At 46.9% G+C, this 21,772-nt stretch overlaps 1 protein-coding gene across 1 annotated transcript in view; it reads right to left on the bottom strand.

Annotated features, from left to right (window-relative positions):
• Positions 1-3,501: 3,501 nt before the first annotated feature.
• LOC142312902 (RNA exonuclease 1 homolog) overlaps positions 3,502-21,772 on the bottom strand; it is a 129,913-nt gene continuing 111,642 nt past the window's right edge. Inside the window, exon 16 of the mRNA XM_075351921.1 lies at positions 3,502-3,934. Coding sequence (XP_075208036.1) covers positions 3,846-3,934 — 89 coding nt within the window. The 3' untranslated portion in view covers positions 3,502-3,845. The remainder of the gene's footprint in view (positions 3,935-21,772) is intronic.

Here is a 21,772-nt window from a genome sequence, read left to right on the forward strand (position 1 = left end):
CCTGGGAAGCTTTATCACCCATGCGGTTATGCATGTCAGCAACCGTTCCACAATAAGTACAGTGAGCCTCTAGCAGTATTATAAAGGGACTGCTGTGGGTGAGGAGCTGCTAGCAGTATTATAAATGACTGCTATGCAGAGCCGGTATATACCGAGTAAAGTAGCACACCCTGTCAGACAGTCGGTATATACCTACAGGCACAGTTAGTATCTACTGATTAAAGCTGATATACACCACCAGCCAGCAGACACACAACGCTAGAAAGACAGCGATATACCACTGAGCAGAGCGGTATATAGTGCTGCAGAATCGCAGAGCCAAGGAGGCGATCTCACCCGTGTCTGCTCCCTACATGTAATGGCGTCCAGTGTTCTCTGGCAGTATGGAGGGGAGAGACGGCCCACTTGAGGGAGCGGCTTCTGGAGCAGTGGAGGGGGCGTTGCTAGAATGCAGGCCGACGCCGGGAGCTAAATTAATGATGCTTCCCCGGGATCACGGCCTGCATCGCCCCACCGGTGACTTTCCAGGCGGCGGTTTGAATGCAGGGGACTGACTCGTCGTCTCCCTACCTGCTCCTGGCTCCGTCTGAAGATGCGTCGGTCCAGGGATGCGGGGATTCCGGGGACGCATCTTTGGCTCAGGGCTGAAGCAGGTTCTCGACTCAGCTAGCCCTCTGGCGCTACCTTGGTGTGAGGTGCTTCCAGGGAGCCTGGAGGGGTATGCAGACCAGACCACTTGAGCGCGAGGGAAGACTGACAGCTTGTGCACGCCAGGTTTCCTCTGCACGTACACGGGGGGGGAACGGGGGTGGCAAGGCACCCTGGTATTGCCCCTATCAAAAATAGAATGAATAAGAAAAGAAAAACAAAATAAAAAGTAAAAATAAGCTGGCCTGAGGCACCGCTGGTGGAGCTCAGTCCAGACATGTCAGCCTCCCTGCTGACACTAGGAAAAAACTGAGCTAGTTTCCTGCCTAGCTGGGGTTATATGCTGTGGGAGGAGGAGCTAACACTTATCAAACCTAGTGTCAAGACTGCCCTGGAGACACCATATAACCCACTGTCTGTGTCCCCCAATGAAAAGGCGAGAAAGGAAAAAGTTTTTTCATTGCAGGGTTTTAGGAGCTATAGATTTTTTTTATTTTTAGGCTGACGACACTTTATTGTGGTTTGTTTTTAGTGGGACAAGATGACATTTTCATCGGTAGCATTATTTATCTGTGGTTTTATGATCGTGTGTTATTCCACTCTTTTTGTTGGCTGTATGATGAAAAGATATAGTTTTTGCTACTTTTTTTTTTCTACCGTGTCACTGAAGGGGTTAACTAGTGTGACCGTTTTCTAGATCAGGTTGTTACGGACACAGCAATACGCACAATATGTATGGGATTACAAAAATAGGGTTAACAGGAATATTTAGAAAAATCCCTTAAAATCTAAATTTTATTTTACTTAATTAAAACCACCCAAGTGGACAAAACACCATAGCAAACAAAAATTCAACCAAAGGGTATTAATACACAGGGACCACAAACAGTGCTAATGATATAGTAGACAGTGGATGGCAGTAGAAGCAAAAAATATACAAAACAGACCCTTGATTGGGGCTGTGGATAAAGATAGCCCTATTAATAGCCTAGGGCTTGCTCCTACCTTACAACAGAGGGTATGACACTCTAACTTAGCTTGGCACCTCCGTTCCACATTGGTTCAACCTACTTTGCCCTGGTGTAGTCTTAGATAAAGTATGATATAGTGAACTGAAACCTTACCAAATATATGTACTTTTTTTTATTTTTTTGGATAAATAAATATTTATTGGAATTTTTGTTCTTTATTTTCAGCATTAAAAAAAAAAAAAAACCCTTTTATAATTAGTCCCTTTCTGGAACATTACTTTTTAGTATTCTGATCACTGATGTAACCCACTGCAATGCTTGATTCCATCTGGCATGGTGTGTGATGCTTTCCATAACACGGTAACCTGGAAGTCATGACGACAGCCCCATGTTACCATGGCAGCGATTGGGTACGTGTGATCACAGTACAGGGACCTGATCACTTGGGAAATATAAGCAATCCTCTCCCTGCCTCCTCAATGCTGCAATCACTGGCAATGATAGCAGAGTCTCAGCTGAAACATTAGCTGGAGACCCACAATTGATATGACCTACCCTATACGTCATGGGTCCAGAACACACAGACTTCCATGATGTACAGAGTACGTCAAGGGTTGGGAAGGGGGTTCCGTGACTGCTGTATGACTTGGGGCGGAGAATGCTTGGCTGATTTGGAAAGAGGGGAAGCGTAAGACAAATGGCCACCCGAAAAATAACTTTGCCCTTTCGGCAGGAGACTGGTGGAAAGACCAAGGTGAAAGAACTGGAGGCACGCTCAGCCATTCAATCTAAAACCACCTCTACTTGTTCTGGCTTGACCATTTGTGCAGCGGTACTCAGGCCTATGAAATTATGCAGAACATCCTGTCACCTGTGTGTATCAGAGGAAGGTGTTTAATATGATAGTGTAGCAGGGACAGATTAACCACATAATCTCCCTGTAATCTACACAACCAGCACCACAGCCCCTATTTGATGCTCTCCTTATTCTTTGCACACCAAAACAGTGCACACTAGAGAAGAGAGTGCCATAGAGATTATTGCACTCTTCATTTACTCTGCTCCAGGCACTGTTAGGGCACTCTGCAACTATCTATTGGGGTGCTTTGCAGCAGGTACTATTAGGGCACCCTGCCCCAGGCTACTTTGGACCAGGCTCTACTACAGCTTGGGACAGAGTGCCCTATTAGGGTACTGTGCTCCAGGCTCGGTTACAGCCTGTGGCCAGGTGCCGTAAGAGCCTGGTGCACAGTATCCTAATAGAGCCTGATGCAGCATGCCATATTTGGGTATTGTACACCAATCGACCCAATGCTGTTAGGGAATTTTGCCCCAGGCTTTATTAGGGCACTCTACCCAAGGATCTATTAGAGTACGATGTGGCTCTGTTAGGACGTTTTGCACCAGACTCTGCCCCAGGCATGCTTTGCATTAAGATGTTAAGGCAACCTGCACCTGGCTATTAGGGTGCGGTGTATAAGGCTCAGAATAAAATTGCGGTGATATAGCCTTTATACTGGGCATGGCTGTGATGACTCTGGCACTGCCCACATGCAAAAAGCTTGTTGATTGACTGCATTGCAGCCTTTAAACAAAGTTTATTCAACATCCAAACTCCTTCCATGTTTGAGGTTGAGCCACTGGGCACTAGGTTGCCGGTACAAATCCTAAACTTTAAATTTCGGGTTTGCTCATCACTACTCGTTACAATTACCAAACATGGTAGTGTTCACTCATCATTAGCCACAATCTTATTTATTGAAATGTAACCTTTCACAATACTACAACTAGTTTTCTAGAAGCACGTTATTAATGTAGCACTCTGGGTACGCAGAGCTTATTGCCAAACACGAATATGTTATGCTATTTTTCACACAGTAAATCCACACATGCTCAGTTTTCTTTATTTGGAAATATTTAGGTTTAAGTGAAACAACTTGAATAGCACAATTGTATTACACATTGTTTGTATAGTCTGTCCACTTAAATTATACAAGCAATTAAATTACAAGTCAAAGGGGTTTTTAGCAAAAAAAAAAGTTGCCTAAACTGAATAGCTGGGGAAAAAAAGAAAAAACAACCATGTATGGTACAATATGGAAAGTAAACCACTCACAAACGGTTAAAGGACATACGAGAGGAAAAAAAAAAAAACCCAAAAAAACAAAACTGTGACAGAAGATTGTTCTGCTAATGAAGGAAGCCCCAAGTGTAGCAGGTAAAGTCTTATCTTCTGCCTTTGGTATCTTCTTTCACTTTCCAGATCATCAACTCCATGCAGGCAGTAGCATCTTCACTTGAATCATGACCACCAACTAATCAGAAAATAAAAGTAGTAAATTCAATTAAAACGGTTTGAAGAGAACCGGGCAGCGGATTCATGGAGCCAAAACCACAGGTAGAAAAAAAATCAGACCAGTCATTTGACAAATGTATGTTTTACTTTGGAATTCTGCTATATTTTAGAGAAAACAATATTTTAAACAATATTGGCCAGAAATGCTCCAACTCATAAGGTATGGCCATCTTAGTATCTCTTCCTATACTTGCACATTGGAAGATGTGAATTAAGAGGAGCAGGGCAGGGAACAAAGTGATGTAGATGAGTTACAGAAGTATGGCTCTGCCCCATTCCCCTAAATTTACAGGTCTCTCCTGTGAGTGTGTATCGAGGGACACTTGTTAAACTAGAGGGCAAGAAGAGACATACCATAAACTAGTCATCTGAATCACCTCCTGTCCAGTCAGCAGTGTAAAGTATATTCATCTGAAAAGAAGCATTCTTACAGAGTAAAACCTGGATCTCTGATAAAAGCCTCTTTCACACGTCAGTGATTCTGGTATGTATGTTTCACGTACCAGAATGACGAACATACACAGACCCATTAAAATCAATGGGTCTGCGCACACAGTGATTTTTCACTGACATGTTTCCATGTGGCGTACATACGTGTCCGTGTGCTCCGCACAGAGAAAAGTCCATTTTTTTCTGGCATCACTGATGTCCCATGGACCACACTAAAGGTGTGGTAAGTGAAACACTTACCAGGAAAAATCACGTATATTTGAAATAAAAAGCTTTTTAAACTCACCTTCTCCAGCGATGCAGTCTCCGGGATGCTGCTCTCTCCTGCTTCCAGGCCGGCTAATTACTCTCATGCATATGCAGTTATGCACTGCACAGCAGACCCGAACGTAGCTGCAGAGGTGAGAGACAGTGGCTGGACACAGGCGAGCAGGATATATCAGCACCACAGAGAGCAGGAGTGTGGACAGGTGAGTAGATCTCAGTTTATTATCACGGATAGCAGATGGAGATCACACGTGTGCTAAAATCATTGCATTAGGGAGGGACATATGTACCTTTAAGACGTCAGTGAAAAAAAAAGTCTGTTTTTCAATGGCATGTGAAATAGGCCTTACTCTGTTGGCCTCCAATCACTTGTTTGAGTGACCTGCCTTACCTGCTGCAGATATCACACTATTGCAATCATTCCATGGGGCAACACATGCAAAGTCCAGCTCTCAAACCATCATCAGGACTGAACTGCACATGGGCCACCCCCAGAGAATAACTACATCTGCATGAAATCTTGAAAGAGATCGGTATGTAACTGCCCTTACATAAAAATCAGAAAAGCAGTTGCTCAAGAAGGGAATAAAAGGATTGAAAACAACAAAAAGATATGGAATTAGTCTACATTAAAGAAACTAACACAGATGTAAATCAGTTGGGGGTACTAAAATATGTATGCAGGTTCCCTTAAAAGCAGAAATGTGTGTGTTGCTTTTCTAAAGTTGGAACACTGGCGTGAACAACACCTGAAGGAACGTGGCCTGGTCTTGATAAGGATCCATGCTGGAATCAGATGTCCTCTATTCAGGAGGACTCTTCATGAATAAGGATCGTTGTAGAAATGGCACACACCTAAGAATATCTACATAAAAGCTTTGCTGAATCTGGCCCTTTGTGTACATGTCTTGCCATATATTTTAGCTAGAACTTTCTGAAGTCTGGATCTTGTAACCTTATTTCAAGCTAAAAATAACACAATAAAGGCTAAAAAGCCTTTTTTTGCTTTGTCTCTTGTAAAACTTAAAAAAAAAAAAAAAGTCCTACTTCCTTAAAGCATAGTTCATATACATCTTCAAAACGGACAGTGCCACTGCACTGAAAGAAAAAAACAAAACAAAAAAAACTACATGTCCCACAAGTCGGAAGATTCACCTCAAAGTCCACACCATAACCCTCCTTAAAAATTAGTAAATATCACTAAATTTGCGAGGTTTTATTCAGTGGGCAGTACAACCACCATAGGATCTATTATGAAGGGTGACTTTTTATTTTTGGGGTGGTGACAATATGTGATATTAATATATATTTTTTAAATACTACATAATCCCTTTAAATCCTGAGTGTAAAAAAAAAAAAAAAAAAAAAAGTCATGTCCTTAAGGCCTAAAACACAGTTCCGCAAAAAAAAAAACCAAAAAACAAAAAAAACAAAAAAAAAAAACATACGTGTCTTACGGTCCCTTTTTCGGGTCCGTGTTCCGTTTAGTGGCGTTTCTCCGGTAGGTATGGCATCCGTGTGATGGCGTATGCGAGCCGTGTCTGCGTGTGGAATGTCCGTATTGACATAAAATACATACGTGTGCTGTCCGTTTTTAAAGGCCCACATTCTTACCCAATTAACGATTTTAATCATTCATCATGAGATCCTGGTGGTGTTGTTTCCAATCTATCAGGTCAATTGAAACCAAACAAGTGTTGCAGATTTTGTGATGAAAAACTGACACGGACGATACGTGCTGAACACTGACATACTCAGTGTGCGGTCCATGCAGGCACGGACCCATAGACTAAAGCGGGTCCGTGCCGGCGTGCTGCCGGCCAAAAAAGGACATGTCGTCCGTGAAGAAAAGCGCACACATACTTACCACACGAACACACGTTCCGTGTGATTTTACATGTGTGCGCCATCTACCATTGAATAACATGGGTCTCCGTGTCTCCGGTACGTGCAAATACGTACCGCACACGTACAAAAAAAACGGATGTGTGTTGCGGGTCTAAAAGAGTTGTTCACTATTTTGACAACCCCTTCTCATTCCCCATCTTTGATCCATTAAAATTAGAACGCTTACATTTCCCTCATGTGCTGGCACAGTTCCAGCACTCCAGTGAGGTTGTTACAGCAAGCGAGCCACACAACCAATCACTGATGGCTTTTCTCCTCCTGCTTTTTGGATATATAATTAACAGGTCTCCTTTCCTGTTGATTAGTCATACATCTGAAGGCGAGGAGAGGGAAGCCAGCAGTGATTGAGTATGTAATATCAACGTCACATGAGCCACGGGAACAGGAGCATCGGCACCACTGTAACCACGGCGGCATGGAAGGAGAGTACAAGTCTTTTTATTTGAAATGTGGGCAATTTAAAAAGGATTGTCCAAATACTTATTAATGGATATTGATATAAATTGTAAACACTTAATATTGAGCAGAATTAGGTATGCTGACATTACACTATATACCCAATAATCCCACAAACAGCCCTCCTATACAGTCCCTGACAGACGTTCTGTCGCTTATCCATGTTATGTAAATAAAAGCTTATAACCGGACTTTAAATTCATCCATTGGTTTCATAAATTACTCTTTTGAAAGCTGAAACCCTCCCAAATTTGGTTTAGGTTATGAAAATAAAAGTTGCTTCAAAGCTGAAATATTGATCATTTAATGAACACAGAAAGGTCAGATTTTGGCAAGACAAAAGTTGTCACCTTGTCATATAATGCACCCGATACTAGTTTACATCCTCATCTGTGTTCACTAAATGATTGGTTAATTAGTGGGTGTGGGGGGGGAAAAGAAAAAAAAAAAAAAAAAAACCTCAGCGCCCCAGATCTTCAGTTGAACTGCAACTTGACCTCTGAGAATATGCCATAAATCCACCCTGCGACCAAAGCCTTGATTATCAAGAGGCTGACAACTGCTCAGAAGGAACGTTTGTTGGTTAGAAAACCGAAAGCCAGCCCCTCTTCCACTGCAGCAGAGCTCCAAAAAGGCCTGTCACCTCAAGTCCCAGTATCAACTAGAACAGTTTGTAGGATTCGGTCTCAAAATGGCCTCCATGGTCGAATCAGTGCCCAGAAGCCAGCACTAAACAAAAGGCAATTAAAAAAAAAAAAAAATACGTGTGGCATTTGCCAAGTCCCACAGCCTGTTAAACAGATGGACGCTGGAAAAGTGGCAGAAGGTGGATTTGTCTGATGAATCTTCAGTTGAATTACACCACAGCCGCCGCAAATACTGCAGGAGACCTACTGGAGCCTGTATGGATCCAGAAAACAGTTAAGTTTGGTGGTGGAAATACCATGGTCTGGAGTTATATTCAGTATGGGGGTGTGCAAAACATTTGCAAGGTGGAAGGCAATATCAATAGCCTAAGATATCAAGAAGTATTAGCTACCTCTTACATTCCCAATCCATAAAAGGGGTCAAAGTCTGCAGCAGGATGATGCTCCATCTCATACATCCATCTCTACAACAAAGTTCTTCCTGGCAAAGAAGATCAAGGTGCTCAAGGACTGGCCAGCCCAGTCACCAGACATGATCAATTGAGCATGTTTGGATTAGGATAAAAGCGGAAGCTTGGAAGGAAAAAAAAAACAGAATCTAGATGAACTCTGGGAGGCATGTAAAGGCCACGGCACACGCGAAGATATATCGTGCGATCGCACCCGCCCCCGTAGTTTGTGCGTCACGGGCAATTCATTGCCCGTGGCGCACAATGTTGTTAACCCCCGTCACACGTACTTACCTCCCTAACGACGTCACTGTGGGCGGCGAACATACTCTTCCTGAAGGGGGTTGGACATTCGGCATCACAGCGACATCACACAGCAGCCACCCAATAGAAGCGGAGTTGCGCGGATCGTAACATCCCGCCCGCCTCCTTCCTCTTGCATTGCCGGCGGGACGCAGGTAAGCTGTGTTAGTCGTTCCCGGGGTGTCACACGTAGCGATGTGTGCTGCCTCAAGAACGACAAACAAGCGGCGCGCAGAAGGAGGAATGACATTATGAACATGAACGACGTGTCAACGAGCAACGATAAGGTGAGTATTTTTGCACGTTAACAGTCGTTTGGTGGTGTCACACGCTACGTCATCTCTAACGATGCCGGATGTGCGTCACAATTTCCGTGCCCCGACGACATATCGTTCGATATATTGTAGCTTGTTAGGGGGCCTTAAGACTGCATTCTTTGCTATTCCTTATAACTTCATCATTAAATTGTATGAGTCATTGTTGAACCGCATGGATGCAGTCCTTCAAGCTCATGGAAGTCACACAAAATATTGAAAATATGGCTAAATCGCACCACTTCACACGCCAATGTTATACAACTTATCTTTATATTAGAAGTTAATTTGTTTGAATTTCACATTACTTTCTGTGGGCGACAAAACTTTTGTCTTGCCAAAATCTGACCTCTGTTCATTAAATGATCAATATTTCAGTTTTGCAGCAACTTTATTTTCATAACCTAAAACAAATTTGGGAGGGTTTCAGCTTTCAAAAGAGTAATTTATGAAACCAATGGATGAATTTCAAGTCAGGTTATAAGCTTTTATTGACATAACATGGATTAGCAACAGAACTTCTGTTAGGTACTATATACAGTATGAGCACCCATACAAGCACCTACATACAGTATGAGCACCACAATATACTGTATGAACCACACCGAAAGCCCTCATGTATAGTGAACCCCACAGTCCTATGAAGGGCTGCTGCCAAGTGTGACTTTTTTTTTCTATGGTAACAAATGTTACATCACATGAAAGGCTTGTGTCTAATATAGGTTTTCAAAATTTTGCATTTCTTGCTTATGGCAACCGTATTCTATGTACGCGGAAAGACAAAATGGCAGAGTCTATTGCGATATTCACAGCAACTGAGAGCAGAGCAGTGATAAAATGCTTGTTTCTGTAAGGAAAGTCCACGAAGGATATTCATGGTGATATGTCGCAGACATTGGGGGGGGGATCAATGCCCTTCATATTCCACAGAAAATAAGTTACCAAATAACAGGCCACTTCAGCGCCAATGCTGAGGAAAGTTAATCGACGACGTTTTGGCTGTTCCGAAAATAATCGATGTCGTACACAATCTCATACTGAAGAACCCACAAATTTCAGCTAAAGAAATAGACGTCATGGGGATTTCCCGTGAATGTGTTTGTGCCAATATCCATGAACATTTGGTCATGATCAATCTATCGGCAAAGTGGATCCCCAAATGTTTGACAAGAGATCAGAGAAGCATGCAAGTGAAAATGTCCCGATCCATTTGTCAGCATTCTCGGACTGATAAGAACTTCCTGGATCTAATGGTCACTATGAATGAGACCTGGATTTATTTTTATGATCCTGAAAGCAAGGAGCAGTCAAAAGTGTGGAGGCACAGTGGTACTCATCCAAAGAAGTTCAGAGTGCAAAAATAAGCTACTAAGGTGATGGCGTCTGTTTTGGCATAAGGAGGGTGTGCTACTAGGGACTACCTTCAAAAGGGTTCCACCATCAATGAAAGGTATTACATTGAACGTTTGGACCAATTGAAGGTAGCTCTGAAGGCCATAAGGCACGGCAAGCTGTAAAAGGAATCTTGTTTCTGCAAGACAACACCTCCGCTCACACTGCACAAGCGACCACAAGCTTACAGAGCTAGGCCTCCAGCTGGTTGACCACTCCCTTTATTCACCAGATCTAGCTCCCTCCTACTATCATCTGTTTCCTGAAGAAACACCTCAAGGGTACAAAATTTCACACCATTTCTGATGCCATGGATGCTACGGCTGTCTGGTTTGGAGGGACAACTGAAATCCTTTTTACTAGGCTAACAGAACTTGGAATAGCAATGTAAGAAGTGTTGACTTCAGTGGAAAGTATGTGGAATAAATGTAAAGTTTCATCACCCTACTTCGTGTGTATACACACACACACACACACACACACACACACACACACACACACACACACACACACACACACAGTAGTACAGCCATAAGTCTTCTTGGGTACAAACAAGTTTTTCCACATATGGATTTGGGGATCCTCTTCCATTCTTCCCATGAACTGAACTGATCTCCCCTTTCCTCTGCTGTGTGCGCTTAATACCTGGTATGTTGAATCATCCACCCTACTTTACCAATATATCTGACCTGTTCTCTCTTTGCTTCAATATCTCCCTGGCATGCTCCAGCATCTCACTGTGACCTCTCCCACCATGTTCCCCCCTTCCTTTTATGGCCTTTTACTCTACCTATGTGATGCTGCATCTGGCTTCTTTGATTTAGTGATCAAGAGGTTCTTGTTGCACCCCACCACTTCACAGTTGATTGCACTTGTATATGTATATATTGGGGCACCTAAAAGTCTGCACATAGACTTTTTGTCTGCACCAATACAAGTTTGCACCATATAAGTATGATGCATTGAATTAGGCCAGAATTGGGCCAAAAGTGGCCAGAAGGTAACTGGATATATAGTCACTGTAAACAATGTTTGTATTTATCTTCACTTTCACCCCTATAATAATTCACTTTCTACTGCATGCTCTGATCCCTAAACCCAGTAATACACTTCATCTCTCCCACCATCCTCCCCACCCATCTCACCTTCCACTCAGATATTTTCCTCCACATTTTACCCAGTATCTCCAGACATACAAGACCATCTCATGGCCTCTCCTACTAACACTCTTACTGCTTCTCCTCACTGCTGGAGATCTCTCCTAATCCAGGTCCTCCTCACCACATCCCTATTGTCACTTCAAACCCTTATCCACAACCTATCACAAATTTCCGCAACCTATCTAACCTCATACCCATCCACCCAGCCCCCACTCCCCCAGACCCACTAACAGGAGCTTTATGGAACACTCGCTCCGTCTGCAACAAACTTCATTACATTCATGATCTTTTCATCACCAATAAACTTTCCTTCCTCTCCATCACAGAAACCTGGCTCACCCACTCTGACACAGCCTCTCCTGCTGCACTTTCTTATGGCGGTCTCCAACTCTCTCACATCCCCCCCGCCCCAGTAACAAGCATGGTGGTGGAGTTGGTTTGCTCCTGTCCGACCAATGCCACTACTACCCTTTGTTACTCTTCACTCTTGAGATGCACTCCGTACGCATCTACGCACCCTCCAACCTTCAACTGGCTGTCATTTACCGCCCTCCAGGGCCAGCCACTGCCTTTGACCATTTCACCACCTGGCTACTACACTTCCTTTCCAAATCGACATCCCCACCATCATCATGGGCGATTTCAATATCCCCATTGACACTTCCCACTCATCTTTCTCCAAACTTCTAACACTCACTTCCTCCTTCGGCCTCACCCAATAGTCTTCTGCAGCTACTCACAAAGATGGCCAGACGCTGGACCTCATCTTCACTCGCCTCTGTTCCCCATCTAACCACTCTAACTCACCTCTCCCCCTGTCTGACCACAACCTACTCATTCTCTACCCTCTCTTCTCCAAGTACGCAACCCCCCCCCTCCACAAACTGTCACACCCTCGCAGAAATATCAAACACCTTGATTTACACGCACTTTTTCAGTCCCTTGTCCCTCTCACAGACATTGCATTTTACACGATGCAGATGCAACTTAATACAACACTACAATCTCTGCAGCTTTCGAATCAGCTGCCCCCCTCACACAAACCAAAACCCACACAAATCAACAGGCAACCCTGGCACACCAGTCAGGCTAAACAACTGAGACGGGCTTCCAGAATTGCTGAGCACAGATGGAAGAAGTCTCATTCCACTGAGCACTTCATTGCATATAAAGAGTCCCTCACCACCTTCAAGTCCACACTCACTGCTGCAAAACAAACCTACTTCTCATCCCTCATATTCTCTCTCTCTCTCTCTCTCTCTCTCTCTCTCTCTCTCTCAACCCTAAGCAGCTATTCAACACTTTCAATTCTCTCCTCCGTCCTCCAGCACCACCTTCCTCTCCTCTCCTCTCATCTCCGCTAAAGACTTTGCCTCTTTCTTCAAGCAGAAGATTGACAACATCAGAGCAAGCTTTGGCCCACAATCACCACGGCCCCTCATCATAGCTACTTGGCCCTCTTCCTCCAAATCCAGCTTCTCCACCATGACAGAAAATCTTTCCACTCTACTGTCAAGATCACATCTAACCACCTGTGCACTGGACCCGCTCCCATCGCACCTCATCCCCAACATCACCGCAGTCTTCATCCCAGCCCTAACCCATCTCTTCAACCCATCACAAACAAGTGTATTCCCCTCATGCTTTAAACATGCCTCCATTACACCCATCCTCAAAAAGCCCTCCTTTGACCCATCCTCTGTGTCAAACTATCGCCTCATATCCCTTCCCCCCCTATACCTCACTACTGGAACAGCATGTCCATCTTGAGTTGTCCTCATACCTCTCCTCCTGCTCCCTCTTTGAACAGCTACAATCTGGCTTCTGACCACATCACTCTGAAACTGCACTAACCAAAGTCACCAATGATTTACTAACCGCCAAAGCCAAGCGACACTACTCTATCCTCCTCCTCCTGGACCTGTCGTCTGCCTTCGACACAGTAGACCATTCCCTCCTACTACAGATTCTCTCATCTCTGGGCATCACAGACTTGGCCCTCTTGGATCTCCTCATACCTAACCGACCGAACTTTCACAGTCTCCCATTCTCACACCACTTCCTCATCTCGCCCCCTATCTGTCGATGTCCCCCAAGGCTCAGTTCCTGGACCCCTGCTGTTCTCCATCTACACCCTCGGCCTGGGACAGCTCATAGAGTCCCACAGCTTTCAGTATCATCTCTATGCCGATGACACACAGATCTACCTCTCTGGACCTGACGTTACCTCTCTAACCAAAATTCCACAATGTCTGTCTGCTATTTCATCCTTCTTCTCTGCGCGATTCCTAAAGCTTAACATGGACAAAACAGAGTTCATTGTCTTTCCTCCTCCTCACTCATCTCTTCCAACAAGCCTTTCCATCAAACTTGATGGTTGCTCACTCTCCCCAGTCTCACAAGCTCGTTGCCTTGGACTAATGCGGGCATCACACGGTACGATCTATAGTATGACCGCACGAGCGATCGTACCTGCCCCCGTCGTTTGTGCGTCACGGGCAATTAGTTGCCTGTGGCGCACAAAGTCGTTAATACCCCATCACACGTACTTACCTGCTGAGCGACCTCGCTGTGGGCGGCGAACATACACTTCCTGAAGGGGAGGGACGTTCAGCGTCACAGCGACGTCACCTAGTGGCCGGTCAATAGCAGCGGAGGGGCGGAGATTAGCAGGATGTAAACATCCCGCCCACCTCCTTCCTTCCGCATTGCTGGCGGGAGCCGGGGGACGCAGGTAAGCTGTGTTCACCGTTCCCGGTGTGTCACACTGAGCGATGTGTGCTGCCCCGGGTACGATGAACAACCGGCGCCATTAAAAAACAATTTTTTAAAAATAAGCGACGAGTACACAACTCCCGATTTGTGAGCGATTTTGCGTCGCTCGGAGGTGTCACGCGGAACGACGTCGCAATCGATGCCGGATGTGCGTCACGAAAACAGTGACCCCCGACGATACATCGCACGATAGCTCGTCTCGTGTGACGCCCGCATAACCCTCGACTCTGCTCTATCCTTCAAGCCACACATCCAAGCACTCTTCACCTCATGCAGACTACAACTCAAAAATATCTCCCGGATCCGTGCTTTCCTCAACCAAGAATCAGCAAAAACATTAGTGCATGCCCTCACCATCTCTGGCCCCGACTACTGCAACCTCCTGCTCTCTGGCCTCCCTTCCAACACTCTTGCACCCCTCCAGTCTATCCTAAACTCTGCGGCCTGCTTAATCCACCTCTCCCCTCGCTATTCCCCAGCCTCGCCACTCTGCCAATCCCTTCACTGGCTTCCCATCGCCCAACGACTCCAGTTCAAAACATTAACTATGACATACAAAGCCATCCACAACCTGTCTCCTCCTTACATCTGTGACCTAGTCTCCCGGTACCTACTTGCACGCAACCTCAGATCCTCACAAGATCTCCTTCTCTACTCCTCTCTTATCTCCTCTTCCCACAATCGCGTACAAGATTTGTCCCGTGCCCCCCGCCCCCCATACTCTGGAACGCTCTACCTCAGCATATCAGACTCTCCCCTACCGTGGAAAGCTTCAAGAGGAACCTCAAGACCCATCTCTTCCAACAAGCCTACAACCTACAATAACACTCGGTCCAGTACACCACTGCGCAAGCAGCTCTGTCCTCACCTATTGTACCATCACCCATTCCCTGTAGACTGAGCCCTCGCGGGCAGGGTCCGCTCTCCTATACCAGTCTGTTTTGTACTGTTAATGATTGTTGTACGTATACCCTCTTTCACTTGTAAAGCGCCATGGAATAAATGGCGCTATAATAATAATAATAATAATAATAATTCTTCCGTGCAGATCCTCTCCAGTTCCGTCAGGTTGGATGGTAAACGTTGGTGGATAGCAATTTTCAGGTCTCTCCAGAGATGCTCAATTGGGCTTAGGTCAGGGCTCTGGCCCAGTCAAAAATGGTCACAGTTGTTCTGAAGCCACTCCTTTGTTATCTTAGCTGTGTGCTTAGGATCATTGTCTTGTTGGAAGGTGAACCGTCGACCAAGTCTGATGTCTAGAACACTCTGGAAGAGCTTTTCTTCCAGGATATTTCTGTACTTGGTACATTCATCTTTCCTTCAATTGCAACCAGTCATCCTGTTCCTGCAGATGAAAAAAAAACTCCTATAGCACGATAGCGCCACCACCATATTTCGTTGTTGGGATTGTATTGGGCAGGTGATGAGCAGTGCCTGGGTTTTCTCCACACATACCACTTAGAATTATCACCAAAAAGTTCTTAGTCTCATCAGACTAGTGAATCTTATTTTTCATAGTCTGGGAGTCCTTCATGTGTTTTTTTTTTTTTTTATTTTGCAAACTAGGCAGGCTTTCATTTGTCTTGCACTGAGGAGAGGCTTCGTTGGGCCACTCTGCCAAAAAGGCCGGACTGGTGGAGGGCTGCAGCGATAGTTGACTTTGTGTAACTTTCTCCCACCTACCTACTGCATCTCTGGAGCTCAGCCATAGTGATCTTGGGGTTCTTTTTTACCTCGCTTCTCCCATGATTGCTCAGTTTGGCTGGACGGCCAGGTCTAGGAAGAGTTCTGGTGGTCCCAAACTTCTTCTATTTAAGGATTATGAAGCCCACTATGCTCTTAGGAACCTGGAGTACTGCAGAAATTCTTTTGTAACCTTGCCAGATTTGTGTCTTGCCACAATTCTGTCTCTTATGCCAAACAAATTCACTGCACTCGATATTTATGATGCAAAAGGTGACATTTTCTTAAAGAATTAAGACTATGCACTCAGATGTATACACACACACACACACACACACACACACACACACACACACACACTGAACAATATAAAGATGCAAGACTTCTTTTTACTCCCATTTTTCATAAGCTGATTCAAAGATCTAAAGACTGTATGTACACAAAGAAGGGAATTTTGTTTACTTACCGTAAATTCCTTTTCTTCTAGCTCTAATTGGGAGACCCAGACAATTGGGTGTATAGGCTATGCCTCCGGAGGCAGCACAAAGTATTACACTCAAAAGTGTTAAGCCCCTCCCCTTCTGCCTATACACCCCCCGTGCTCCCACGGGCTCCTCAGTTTTGGTGCAAAAGCAAGAAGGAGGAAAAAGAATTATAAACTGGTTTAAAGTAACATCGATCCGAAGGAATATCGGAGAACTGAAACCATTCAACATGAACTACATGTGTACACAAAAAAACAGGGGCGGGTGCTGGGTCTCCCAATTAGAGCTAGAAGAAGAAGGGAATTTTGTTACTTACCGTAAATTCCTTTTCTTCTAGCTCTTATTGGGAGACCCAGACGATTGGGGTATAGCTACTGCCCTCTGGAGGCCACACAAAGCACTACATCAAAAGTGCAAGGCCCCTCCCCCTCTGGCTATACCCCCCCCGTGGTATCACGGGTTCTCCAGTTTTAGTGCCAAAGCAAGAAGGAGGAAGCCAATAACTGGTTTAAACAAATTAACTCCGAATAACATCGGAGAACTGAAAAACCGTTCAACATGAACAACATGTGTACCCGCAAACAACAAAAAAACATCCCGAAGGACAACAGGGCGGGTGCTGGGTCTCCCAATAAGAGCTAGAAGAAAAGGAATTTACGGTAAGTAACAAAATTCCCTTCTTCAGCGCTCTATTGGGAGACCCAGACGATTGGGACGTCCAAAAGCTGTCCCTGGGTGGGTAAAGAGATACCTCATGTTAGAGCTGCAAAACAGCCCTCCCCTACGGGGGTGTCACTGCCGCCTGCAGGACTCTTCTACCTAAGCTGGCATCCGCCGAAGCATAGGTATGCACCTGATAATGCTTGGTGAAAGTGTGCAGACTGGACCAGGTAGCTGCCTGGCACACCTGTTGAGCCGAAGCCTGGTGACGTAATGCCCAGGACGCACCCACGGCTCTGGTTGAGTGGGCTTTTAGCCCTGAAGGAACCGGAAGCCCCGCAGAACGGTAGGCCTCTAGAATTGGTTCTTTGATCCATCGAGCCAGGGTGGCTTTAGAAGCCTGCAACCCCTTGCGCGGACCAGCGACAAGGACAAAAAGTGCATCGGCACGGCGCATGGGCGCCGTGCGGGAAATGTAGATTCTGAGTGCTCTCACCAGATCTAGCAAACGTAAGTCCTTTTCATACCGGTGAACCGGATGAGGACAAAAAGAAGGCAAGGATATATCCTGATTAAGATGAAAAGAGGATACGACCTTAGGGAGAAACTCCGGAATAGGGCGCAGCACTACCTTGTCCTGGTGGAACACCAGGAAGGGAGCCTTGGATGACAGAGCTGCCAGCTCAGACACTCGCCGAAGCGATGTGATCGCAACAAGAAACGCCACTTTCTGTGACAGCCGAGAAAAGGAAACTTCCTTCAGAGGCTCGAAGGGCGGCTTCTGGAGAGCAACTAGTACCCTGTTCAGATCCCATGGATCTAACGGCCGCTTGTACGGGGGCACAATATGACAGACCCCCTGCAGGAACGTGCGCACCTTAGAAAGACGTGCTAGACGCTTCTGAAAAAACACGGATAGTGCCGAAACTTGCCCTTTAAGGGAGCTGAGCGACAAGCCCTTTTCTAACCCCGATTGCAGGAAGGAAAGAAACTTGGGCAATGCAAATGGCCAGGGAGACACTCCCTGCGCAGAGCACCAGGATAAGAAAATCTTCCACGTTCTGTGGTAGATCTTAGCCGAATTCGACTTTCTAGCTTGTCTCATTGTGGCAACGACTCCTTGAGATAATCCTGCAGATGCTAGGATCCAGGACTCAATGGCCACACAGTCAGGTTCAGGGCCGCAGAATTCTGATGGAAAAACGGCCCTTGGGACAGCAAGTCTGGTCGGTCTGGCAGTGACCACGGTCGACCGACCGTGAGATGCCACAGATCCGGATACCACGACCTCCTCGGCCAGTCTGGAGCGACGAGTATGATGCGGCTGCACTCGGATCTGATCTTGCGTAGCACTCTGGGCAAGAGCGCCAGAGGCGGAAACACGTATGGGAGCTGAAACTGCGACCAATCTTGAACCAAGGCGTCTGCCGCCAGAGCTCTTTGATCGCGCGACCTCGCCATGAATGCCGGGACCTTGTTGTTGTGCCGGGATGCCATTAGGTCGACGTCCGGCACTCCCCAGCGGCGACAGATTTCCTGAAACACGTCCGGGTGAAGGGACCATTCCCCTGCGTCCATGCCCTGGCGACTGAGGAAGTCTGCTTCCCAGTTTTCTACGCCTGGGATGTGGACCGCGGATATGGTGGATGCTCTGTCCTCCACCCACGTTAGAATGCGCCGGACTTCTTGGAAGGCTTGCCAACTGCGCGTCCCTCCTTGGTGGTTGATGTATGCCACCGCTGTGGAGTTGTCCGATTGGATTCGGATCTGCTTTCCTTCCAGCCACTGTTGGAAGGCCAGTAGAGCAAGATACACTGCCCTGATCTCCAGAACATTGATCTGAAGGGTGGACTCCTGCGGAGTCCACGTCCCCTGAGCCCTGTGGTGGAGAAATACTGCTCCCCACCCTGACAGACTCGCATCTGTCGTGACTACTGCCCAGGATGGGGGCAGGAAGGATCTTCCCTGAGACAATGAGGTGGGAAGGAGCCACCATTGTAGGGAGTCCTTGGCCGTCTGGGAAAGCGAGACTTTCCTGTCCAGGGACGTTGACTTCCCGTCCCATTGGCGGAGAATGTCCCATTGAAGTGGGCGCAGATGAAACTGCGCAAAGGGAACTGCTTCCATGGCTGCCACCATCTTCCCTAGGAAATGCATGAGGCGCCGCAAGGGATGCAACTGGCCCTGCAGTAGAGATTGCACCCCTGTCTGTAGTGACCGCTGCTTGTTCAGCGGAAGCTTCACTATCGCTGCTAGAGTATGAAACTCCATGCCAAGATACGTTAGTGATTGAGTCGGTGATAGGATCGACTTTGGAAAGTTGATGATCCATCCGAAAGACTGTAGGGTCTCCAGCGTAGCATTCAGGCTGTGCTGACATGCCTCTTGAGAGGGAGCTTTAACCAATAAATCGTCTAGGTAAGGGATCACCGAGTGTCCCTGAGAGTGCAAGACTGCTACCACCGCCGCCATGACCTTGGTGAAGACCCGTGGGGCTGTCGCCAGACCAAATGGCAGAGCTACGAACTGAAAATGGTCGTCTCCTATCACAAAACGTAGAAAACGTTGATGTTCTGTAGCAATTGGCACGTGGAGATAAGCATCTTTGATGTCTATTGAGGCAAGGAAGTCTCCTCTGGACATTGAGGCAATGACAGAACGCAGGGTTTCCATCCGGAACTTCCTGGCGTGCACATGTTTGTTGAGCCGTTTTAGGTCCAGAACAGGACGGAATGAGCCGTCCTTTTTTGGAACCACAAAGAGATTGGAGTAAAACCCTTGCCCTTGTTCCTGAGGAGGGACTGGGATCACCACTCCTTCCGCTCTTAGGGAGTCCACCGCCTGCAGCAGAGCATCTGCTCGGTCTGGATGTGGGGAGGTTCTGAAGAACCGAGCTGGAGGACGAGAATTGAACTCGATTCTGTACCCGCGAGACAAAATGTCCGTCACCCACCGGTCTTTGACCTGTGACATCCAAATGCCGGAAAAGCGGGAGAGCCTGCCCCCGACCGGCGATGCGGAGGGAGGGGGCTGGAAGTCATGAGGTAGCCGCTTTGGAAGCGGTACCTCCATTTGCTTTCTTGGGGCGCGTGTGAGCCCGCCACGAATCTGAGTTTCTTTGCGTCCTCTGAGTCCCTTTGGACGAGGTAAATGGTGTCTTGCCGGAACCTCGAAAGGACTGAAACCTCTGCTGCCACTTTTTTTGCTGAGGTTTGGTTGTTCTGGGTTGTGGTAAAGAGGAGTCTTTACCCTTGGACTGCTTAATGATATCAGCCAATGGCTCGCCAAACAGTCTATCTCTAGATAAAGGCAAACTGGTGTAACATTTTTTGGAACCAGCATCTGCTTTCCAGTCCTTTAACCACAAGGCTCTGCGCAAAACTACCGAATTGGCGGACGCCATTGAGGTGCGACTGGTAGATTCTAGGACCGCATTGATAGCGTAAGACGCAAACGCCGACATCTGCGTGGTAAGGTGTGCCACTTGCGGCACTGCTGGATGTATGATAGCATCCACTTTTGCTAAGCCAGCTGAAATAGCCTGGAGTGCCCATACGGCTGCGAATGCCGGAGCAAACGACGCGCCGATAGCTTCATAGACAGATTTTAACCAAAGGTCCATCTGTCTGTCATTGGCATCTTTAAGTGAAGCGCCATCCTCCACTGCAACTATGGACCTAGCTGCGAGTTTGGAAATCGGGGGGTCTACCTTTGGACACTGGGTCCAGCGCTTGACCACCTCAGGGGGGAAAGGGAAACGCGTATCTTTAGATCGTTTAGAGAAACGCCTTTCTGGGTGAGCGTCGTGCTTCTGGATTGACTCTCTGAAGTCAGAGTGATCCAAGAAAGCACTCAATTTACGCTTGGGATAAAGGAAACGAAACTTCTCCTGCTCCGCAGCCGCCTCTTCTGCTGAAGGGGCTGGGGGAGAAATATCCAACAGCCTATTGATGGCTGAGATAAGGTCGTTTACCATGGCATCCCCATCAGGAGTATCCAGGTTGAGAGGGGTTCCAGGAATGGATTCCTGATCACTCTCATCAGACGCATCACAGGGAGACTGATTGCGCTGAGACCCTGAGCAGTGTGATGACGTCGAGGGTCTTTCCCAGCGAGCTCGCTTAGGGTGGCTGGGGCTATCATCTGAGTCATAATCCTCGGCCTGTGAAGCCGGGGACCCCCCTGTGGGCTGGATTAATTCCAAGTGAGGGGGACCTGAGGACAGAGGCCTCGCCGTGCCCAAAGACTGAGCCCCATGCATAGATTGCAAGGTTTCAAGGATTTTTGCCATAGACACAGACATATTATCCGCAAAAACTGCAAAGTCTGTCCCTGTCACCGGGGCAGAACTTACAAGCGTCTCAGCCTGGGTCACTACCTCTCCTGACTCCGGCTGGCGAAGCAGCACCGGGTCGGAGCATTGCACACAATGGGGGTCATCGGAGCCTGCTGGTAGATTAGCCCCACATGCAGCACACGCAGTATACACAGCCCTAGCCTTGGCAGCCTTGCGTTTTGAGGATGGCATGTTGTTGCTTCCACAGAGGGATCTGGGAGATGCAGCCAGAAGCGACCTCACAGTGCAAGAAATACAATATCTCTATATCCTACACAGTACACCGATACACCGTGAGGCACTAGAGGGACCAGCACAGAAAAATCGCTTACCGCCCGCTTAAAAAGCGGGTGTGTGGTCGCCAGATAGCCCCTAGTCCAGGTCTCCCAGAGCCTTGCGTCCTTCCTCCAGCCAGACTGCATGTAATGGCTGCCGGCGTCCTGAGAGAGAAGGGGGGCGGGCCCTGGGCGTTCCTGGCCAAGAGCGGGAAGCCTGCTTCCCTCTGTGCCTAG

This window comes from Anomaloglossus baeobatrachus, chromosome 1 (genome assembly GCF_048569485.1).
Source record: "Anomaloglossus baeobatrachus isolate aAnoBae1 chromosome 1, aAnoBae1.hap1, whole genome shotgun sequence".
Taxonomy (NCBI): Eukaryota; Metazoa; Chordata; class Amphibia; order Anura; family Aromobatidae; genus Anomaloglossus; species Anomaloglossus baeobatrachus.